Source organism: Microtus ochrogaster, chromosome 5 (assembly GCF_000317375.1).
Source record: "Microtus ochrogaster isolate Prairie Vole_2 chromosome 5, MicOch1.0, whole genome shotgun sequence".
Classification (NCBI taxonomy): domain Eukaryota; kingdom Metazoa; phylum Chordata; class Mammalia; order Rodentia; family Cricetidae; genus Microtus; species Microtus ochrogaster.
In genome coordinates, this window is record NC_022012.1 from 53,456,621 (window position 1) to 53,465,871 (window position 9,251).

Sequence of the window (9,251 nt, forward strand, 5' to 3'; positions counted from 1 at the left end):
AGCTCTTGTAGACCAGGCTGGTCTCGAACTCACAGAGATCCGCCTGCCTCTGCCTCCCGAGTGCTGGGATTAAAGGCGTGCACCACCACCGACCGGCTCTGTCTTGTTTGTTTTTGATTTGTTTGTCATTGCTGTTGTTTTTGAGGCAGGCTCTCAGTGTGTAACTGACTGGCCTGTAACTCACTATGCAGACCAGGCTAGTTTCCTAGCTTCACACTGACAGGATTGTCTGCCTCTGACTCCTGAATGCTGGGTAAACGTGTGCACCAGCACACCCAGCTAGGTTCTAATCCTGTTTGTAGGTTGGGAGTTCCCTGACATTCCTCACTAGGCCTTACACCCGTACATGAGAAAAACCACACAACCCATGAGCTGTCCCTGCCTGAGCTCTGCAAAGGAGTGGTTGTCAGTGTGAGTGACTGGTTCCTCCCCCTGCTTTGTTTTGTAGGAAATGGCACAGCCACTCTGGTGGTAGGACATTTAATGCCTCTGGCTAAAGTTTGGGACCTGGGTCACCATCTCTGGGGCAAAGGGAAACTTGGGTTTACTACTATGTAACAAAAGCAAGAAATTAATTAGTTAAATGAATTTATTATATTATCAGAGTTAATATTTTCTAAGTCTGGGTGTCTTAGTCATTGTTCTATTGCTGTGACCAGATACCATGCATGGGCAACGCAACTCTTCTAAGAGACAGCATTCAGTTGGGAGCTTGTTTATGGTGTCAGAGGGTTAGTCCATTGTCATCATGGCAGGGAGCTCGATGGTGCTGAAAAGTAGCTGAGAGCTCCATCTGCTCTGTAGATAGGCAGGCTGGGGAACTGGGCATAGTGGCATGGGCTTTTGAAATCTCAAAGGCCAGTCCCAGTGACACAGCCCCTCCAAAATGTCCACACTTCCTAATGTCCCAAAGAGGGGGTCGATCATGTAACTATTTGAGCCTATGGGGGTCATCCTTATTCAAACCACCACGCCAGGTTATCATTTTTTATATAATAAAATTGCGCTAATCCAGTACTAGTTGTACTGTTGATTGCTGCTTCTCCCCACTTTGGCTTTGCCTCGTTGCTCCTGGTGAGAAGTTCTCAGCCACCCACAGTGCCTGTGTATTCCATTTCTCTTTTCTGTGCACCCCCAGGCTCAGGGCAGCTTGTCTCAGCATCTACTCCACATATCTGGGATCTCCATGCTGTCTGCAGCGCCTGCCCTGTGTGTGTGACTCCCAATTTCTCCTCAGCCCCTTAGTCAGGCCTCCTGGCCTCACCAGTGAGCCTTCTGTCACCGTGGCGATTAGCTCGCGCAGCTCAGGCTGTCTCCTCTAGTATCTCCTTTTGTTCTGCATGTTACCTGACTGCCCTGGAGACTTCTGTAGGTGGAGCCAAGCTTGTGCTTGTTGATGGTGCTGTAGGTGCTTTGTTGGTGGTGCTGTAGGTGGAGCCAAGCAAGTCCTGTTGGTGTGCTTGTCTTTGAAATAACTGCCTGGGGCAAAGGCAGGAGTATCACCGTGAGGTCAAGATCAACTTGGTCTACCTCTCTAGTTGCAGACCAGCCAGAGCTTCATAGTGAGGCCCCATCTCAAAAAGAGCGACAGCTTGTTCACTTGGGATTATAGGATGAAGGTTTTCTGATCCCAGAGCCATGACACAGGGCTTAAGACACATCCAAATTTGTCTCTGATTCCTGTCCGTCCCCCCATTATAATAGTAATCTGGATAAGTAATAAAAAATAAGTAAAATTAAAGAATATTTAAGATTCTAACAGAGCTGGGTTGTAGCTCAGTGGTAGAGTACTTGCCTAGTGTCTACCAAGCCCCAGGTTTAATGCAGAGAGAGAGAGAGAGAGAGAGAGAGAGAGAGAGAAACTGACAACTGACTATTTGTTGCCAGTGAGGTTTTCTGTCTCAACTCTGCCCCAGCATTTCTGCTCAAGGCCCGGCTATGAGCTGACCTAGACCGGCCTGTGCAGTGACTGAATTGTCACTCTGTCTGGAGCTAGGGAGTGGCTTAGGGAGAGAACTGGGGAGGTTGGCTACGTAAGGTGATAACCAAGGGTCTGGGTAAAAGTTAAGTCCCTTTGCAGAGTATAACTGAGCAAGCTCTCTTAGCTCCTGCGTGAATCCTGAGTGACGAGCGGCACTGGGTCTGCCCTGGCTAGCTGCCCTCGTCTTCATCCGTTCCTCTAGGAAATATCCTGTACGTTATGGTTTACTGTGAAGGACTGAACCAACAGGGAACCTGGATTCTCCTCTGTTTCATTCTTGGTGTGACCGCAGAGGCTGCCATGGCGTGGCTTTTCTGTTGATAGAGGGGCATATTAGGCAGTTACTTCATGTGATAGTTTTCGCACATGGACATTCCCTTAGTTATCTGTATATTTACCACAAGTCCTGTGATGTCTAATCATTTTTACTGCTTTTCTCTTTTAAAGGTCATATCTCAGCAGGTGTCAGATAAACACCTGGAAGAGGGCCGGCTCTACCCCCCTCTGAGTACAATTCGAGATGTCTCATTGAAAATTGCAGTGAAGGTAAAAACCACGAAGCCTTGTTGTTTTTCCTCCCTAGATATGTGTTGTTGCTATTTTACATGCCTGCTCGCATGTGTGCTCATTTTGTAGGACTCAAGGGAATGAGGCCTGGTGAGGGGAACGCTGGGGGAGCTGCATGCCATCCTCAGAAATGGCTGGAAACATGGGGCTGGTTGTAGATTTGCCCTCCATTTTCCTCCTGCGACTTACATTTCATTCCAGCTGGTCAGGCTTCTCCGGTTCTCCTTACTGTAGCTCTGTATAGTGGTTTATAGTTCCACAGACTCACTGGAGTGACATTTACACCTGCAACCTCCTGCCACGTCCCTGGTTAGGACTTAGAACAGCGGTTCTCAACCTCTGTCATGCCGTTACACTTTAATACAGTTCCTCAGGTTGTGGTGACCCCGACCACATGATTTGTTACTGTTAGGAATCGTGGTGAAAATATCAGTGTTTTCCCGCGGTATTCTTTCAGACTGCGAAGGGGTCGCAACCCACGTGTTGAGAACCACTGACTTAGACCATGATGAAAGACAGTGCCAGGGGACATAGGGCCCCTTTGGCAAGTTATTGGTCCTGACGATAAAATAATTCAAACTCTGAATCAAAAGGGAACTCAAGGGGGCTTCACTGGGATTTGAGGAAAAGACATCAGGGTGGGCAAGCTGGGCTCTTAGTGGGAGGCGGTGCTGGATGAGAGAGGAAACCATACCTTGTCATCTAGGGGTCAAGAAAGCAGGCAGACCTTTAATCCCGGCACTGGGGAGGCAGAGACAGGCAGATCTCTGTGAATTCGAGGCCAGCCTGGTCTACAGAGCAAGCTTCAGGACAGCGAAAGATACGCAGAGGGAAAAAAAAAAAGCAGGCAAGTTCAGCAGAGGGCATTAGTGATCAATTACATGTGTGTGTACTAGTGGGGGTGCGGGGAGAGTGCAGTGTCAGGGCCAGAGGAACAGGTTCTGTTTTCTCAGCCAGAGCTCAGAGAGGAGGCAGCCTGGCAGTGTTCTGTCAGTAGCTGCAGCCAGGAAGAGGCTCCTGGGATGAGCAGTGACCCCTTGCCTCAGTAAGGGGTCCTGACCCTCCCATCTTCTAGCACTTCTGCGTTCAGGTGTGCTGTGTTTCTTCCCACCTTCTCGCTTCATCCTGTTCTTTGTTCTTTAAGAGTTATTGTTTGGGCCATCTTGTAATTCTCCATAAATCCATCATGCTGGCCTCGGCAGGGAACAGTAACAGAATGGGTGTTTCCGATGGGATGGCATGGTGGCTGTGCACTGGGATCTCAACACTCTGTTCTCTAGAAGGAAACAGCCTCAGGCTGGGTTCACCGTAGTCTGAAAGGCAGCATCCATCCCTGCCTTTCCTAGTAATCCTTCTCTGACAGGAGTGACATACACAGAAGACACACACTGCTGGAGTGTGATTACACACTCTTGATGTTGGCTGTTAGCTTATTTAACCCAAACACCAGTTTTTGTATGTATATGAGTGAGTGTGTCCATTTTAAATTCTGTCAGACTTTTGATAGTAGGAACTGAAATGTTTTATTTTCATCAAAGCTATATAATCCTTTTTTGTTGCTGTATTTTGAGACAAGGTTTTTCTGTAACCATGTAACCCTGGCTGTCTTGGACCTCACTTTGTAGACCAGGTTGGCCTCCAACTCAAGAGATCCAACTGCCTCTGCCTTTTGAGTGCTGGATTAAAGGTGCGCATCACCAAAACAAACAAACAAACAAACAAATAAATAAATAGATGGAAAGATTTATTGTTTTGGAGTTTGGGAATGGAGCAAGTCTTGAAATCTCAAAGCCTGCCCAGTGGCACATCTCCTCTAACAACGCCATTCTTTTAAGCCTCCCCAAACAGTTATAAAAACTTGGGACTAAGTGTTTAAACATATGAGCAGCTTATGGGGACCATTCTCCTTCAAATGACCACACATGGTTTTTCAAATTGTAAGGAGGTGCTTTTGATATTTTTCCTCTTCCTTACCTGGATCATAGAAGGTGGAGCTTAAAGCTGAGCATTAAGGTAGGGTCCATCCCCAATGACCTCCAAACCTGCTAATGTCTTATTAGCTGCCTAACATGGGAAAAACAGCAAGAACAAAGAACTCAAAAACTGCTGTGGGGACAGATGAGCAGCAGCAGGACTTGGCCAGGAACCGAAGTTAAAATACGGCTTTTAGGATGGCCCTAATCCACTACACTTCTGTTCTTAAAAGAAAAAAAATTGGACAGCAAAAAACACCATAGACGAGCATATACAGAGAAGACTCCAAGGGCGCAGCAGGAAAGCAGCCACCAAGTCAAGGGCACAGACCTGAGAAGCCAAACTTACTGGCATCTTGACCTGGGGTGTACAGCCTCCACAGAATATAGACAGATGATAGATAAATAAACAGACAGACAGACAGATGATAGATAGATAGATAGATGGACAGATAGATGGATAGATAGATTTTTTTTTTAATTTTCTGTTTAAGCCACCCAGAATGTGGCACTTGGTTGTGTCAACTATGACAAACTAGTACAACCACATCACTAAGGCAATCCCACTCATCTGTGCTAGAGAAAATTTCGCTGCCTTTCTGAAGTACTCCTGGTGAAGGTACCAGTGTAGAAGTTTATATGTGGGCCAACACAAACTTGATTCCTAACAGTTTGTTTAAACTGGATATGGTTGGCATTTTCAACCTCTGGCCACAAGGGGTCAGTAGCACCTGCACAGTTTCAACTGTGCAGTCAAAAATAAGCAAGTCAAAAGGTAGCTGGACATTGTTAGGTCTTCTTGCATATCAAACTTCCTATTTGAACTTCAGTAGTTTACACTATCCCAAGTTTACCTAAATAGCAGCGTATACGAGCTACCTGTTGTCGTTTACCTTGTTGATTGAGGGTGTAGTCTACAAAATAAGCACTTCAAAAAACTTCAGCTAATAGTGTGTCTGTATTTTATGGAAAAATAGCCTCATATTTTGTTCTGATCTATATCAGTTTTTAGTTTCAATTATTTGTGTGCTGTACAGCATGCTATCATTTTAGGTTTATCTTGATAAGTTAAATGAAAATGAGGTAGCATACAATTAGAAGAGAAAGTAAGAAAGCAGGGGCAGTAGAGGAAATAAAGACTCGTGGATCCTGAATGATGTGGAGCCCGAATCTGTATTACTTAGAATACTGAGCAGTCACCTCCACAGAAGCTGAGCACTCAGAGTGGAGAGCCAGTTTCAGGAAGGAGGCTGCTAGAAGGGGCTGCAGGTTTGAGGTCCCCAGGTATATCCAGATGTCTAATTCTGTCGTGGAGATGGAGAGGACAGAAACATAAAGAGGGACAAGAAAGAAATATCTGCTTGTCCTCTGCAAATGGTGAGTGGGGCGGCAGGCGTGGCTGCGGGTGCTGAGAGAGCGCTGTGCACGGGGAGTGAGCTGGAGGGTGCTCTTGCTGTGGCCGGAAGGCTGGAGAGAGCACAGAGAGACTGGGCCTTCAGTCCAGGCTAACCAGCAGCAAGGCATGTCAGGACTGTCTGGGAAAACTGACTCTGTTCATGCCTAAATCTCTGCTACTGAGGCTTTCCCTGGTTACTAGTATCATCCCCCCCCACCTGTGATTTATAGTTGCATTTTCATTTCATCTTGCTTTGTCTGTGGCTTTTACTGTAGTACAAATTAAAGATTAATTTTTGAAATGGATAAAAACTTGATTTGTGTTCAATATCACCTTCTCACTATTAAAACAATGACTTGCCTTCCTTGTTTCTAGATTGTGACAGATGCATACAGAGAAAGGATGGCCACTGTGTATCCTGAGCCCCAAAACAAGGAAGAATTTGTCTGCTCCCAGATGTACAGCACCGATTATGACCAGATCCTACCTGATTGTTATTCTTGGCCTGAAGAAGTCCAGAAAGTCCAGACCAAAGTCAGTCAGTGACTACAGCAGCTAGAATTTCTACCCTTGCTGATAAGACCCTGAAGTTTTCATAGTTTCTAAGGTTGGAATCTTTATGATGATTCACAGTGTACTTAGAATAAGGTGATGTAGTTTAACAATCAGACCGTGGACGTCTGTTGAACTAGGGTAAACCTCACAGTGCAGTTTTATTTTACTGATTATTTATGTTTTCTGTTTTAATTATTCTCTTTACAAATTCTGTTCAAAAGCTATTGTACCCGCTGCTGAGAAACTCGTCGCTGATAACGTGGGAAGCCAATGGAAGAACCAAATTAGTAATCAGCTAACATAGTGGAACTTGATCACATCAATGCCTACAGTTCTTTCTTGGCCATTTTGTTAAAATCTTTTAAAAAGTAAACCCAAACTTAGGCATAGCTGAACTTTTACTAAACAGAAACACTACTTGGCTGCCTAGAGAAAGTTCTTCTCAGGGCGTTTATTCCTGGCTTCCGTTAGCCGTGTTCTTTTTGCACAGCTGAACTCTTTCACTCCTCCAGGGAAGCTAATGCTGTTTACAGTGCCTGTGCAGCCTTAGATCTCAACAGTCTTCTGCTACTGTTACATCCCAGAGAGTAAAGCTCTCATCGCTTTGGTTTTGAGCCCCAGGCCCTCCACAAAAGCTCTTTTCCTCATCTCTGACCAAACACTTTGCCCAGCTCCTGGCCCTGCTGAGAGACTGGGATGTTTTGTTAGCATGGCCTGGACAGTGAGAAAGACCACAAGGAGAATCCTTGCGAAGGAGCTCCAAGGAGGCCTGCTCCGAGACAAGGGTGTCAGAAGCAAGACCATGGTTCCCAGATAAGCTAGGGATCCATGAGAGTCACGTGCCCTAATGTCCCTCTGGTTAGCTCAGGTAACTGAGAACTCACAGTGTGAGTGGCTACATCTCCTATGTCTAACTCTTTATCAGATACCAAAATATGTTAACTTCTAAACCATCCGGTGAGGGAGAATAACCATGTCCCAGGCTGTGTTAATTTACTGGAAAAATTGATGATGGATCCTAGCTCAGGTTCAAGAACATTCTGCATATCCAGAAACACTTGTGGTTTTGAAGTGATGCTGTAAAGCCTGCATGGTGTTTCAGACGGCCCCTCTGTAAAGTGAGCTCCTCGAAGGTGAAGGCTACCCAGATTCTTTCAAATGTGAGATGAAAGAGTGGAGAGTTTCTAATGGCAACTTTGGGTTAAGAGTTTCCTCCGTGTATTTGGGAAAGACTCAGAATTCCTATCAATTTCTTGTCTGTTTCCGTGTTGTCAAATAGTTTTAACTGAATGTATTTACCTATGCAAAAGATTTATTAAAGCATAGAAAACATGAATAACATTGTAAATAATTGTCATTTTTCTTAATATATTATATTGCTGCTGTTTACAGTGATATTTGTGGGTCAAATGAGAAGTTATTATTATTTTTTTGTTTTTGTTTTTATTTTTTTGAGACACAATTTTCCCATGGAGCTCTTGCTGTTCTGGAACTAGCTTTGTAGACCAGACTGGCCTGGAACTCACAGAGATCCCTCTGCCTCTGCCTCCAGAGTGCCGGGATTAAAGGTGTGCACCATTATCACCTGATTTATTAAGCATTTTAAAAAGATTTATTTTGTATGTCTGTGTGAGCGCGTGCACATGTGCTTTTGCTCTGGTTTTCTCTGGTGCCCACAGAGGCCAGAAGTTGGTATCAGATCCCCTGGAGCTAGAGTCACAGGTAGTTGTGAGCCCCTCTCCCATGTGGGGCTGGGACCTGAACCGGAGTCCTCTGGAAGAGCAGCAAGTGCACAATTGTAACCTCTGACCCATGTCTACAACTCCAAGGTATTATGAAGTTTTAAAATATTCTAATAACTGCTTATTCCCGTGTAGACTTCCTTTAATATGTGTGTAAGCAAGTGTGCTGGGTGCTGTGCGTGACCTCATCCTGTCCTAGGGAGAGATGGTGAAGGTGGCATTAGACGGTTGCTCCCTACATGGCAAGCAGTGTGTAGCTGGTTGTTTTACTCTTAGTTCTTTGGGGCCTACAACCCAGCTCCCAAATAAACCACATGGATAATGCTGCTTTCTTATGAATGCCAGGCCTTAGCTTGGCTTATTTCCTGCCAGTTTTTATTATCTTTAATTATCCCATCTATCTTGCTTCTGGGCTTTTACCTTTCTCTATTTCTGTATGCCTTTATTTACTTCTTTCTCTGTGGCTTGCTGTATATCTGGGTGACTGGCCCTTAATGTCCTCTCTTTTTTTTTCTTGTTCCTAGATCTCTTCTTCCCAGATTTCTCCTGTTTATTCTCTCTGCCTGCCAGCCTTGCCTATCCTTCCTCCTGCCTCGCTGGCCATCCAGCTCTTTATTAGACCAATCAGGTGTTTTAGGCAGACAAAGTAACACAGCTTCACAGAGTTAAACAGATGCAACGCAAAGAATGATGCAGTCCATCTTTGCATCATTAAACCAATGTTCCACAGCATAAACAAATGTGATGCATATCAATAATATTCTACAACATCAGTGCATCATCTCATCCGCGGTATCCTGGTGGATTCCTCATGAGGTTGATAGTTTAGTCACTTGTCAAGCCCGCAGATCTCAAAAACAACGGAGGCAGGATCTGAGTCCACGTTGGTCTTCTTCCTGCCCTCTCCTTCCACGAGTCTCCTGCAGTCTTCCAGCGCAGCCCTGTCAGGAGGGAATTCTCAAGTTTTCTAGTAGCATGATTAAAAACATTGGAATTCATGTTAATAACCAATATATCTAAAATATTATTTCAAAATA

The 9,251-nt window shown here is 45.0% G+C and overlaps 1 protein-coding gene across 1 annotated transcript in view; it reads left to right on the forward strand.

The window, feature by feature from the left end:
- The window catches only part of Me1 (malic enzyme 1), a 118,172-nt gene extending 110,367 nt beyond the window's left edge, over positions 1-7,805 (forward strand). The window contains exons 13-14 of the mRNA XM_026779134.1: positions 2,429-2,527; positions 6,293-7,805. Of these exons, the coding sequence (XP_026634935.1) occupies positions 2,429-2,527; positions 6,293-6,463 (270 nt within the window). The 3' untranslated portion in view covers positions 6,464-7,805. The remainder of the gene's footprint in view (positions 1-2,428; positions 2,528-6,292) is intronic.
- Positions 7,806-9,251: the final 1,446 nt, after the last annotated feature.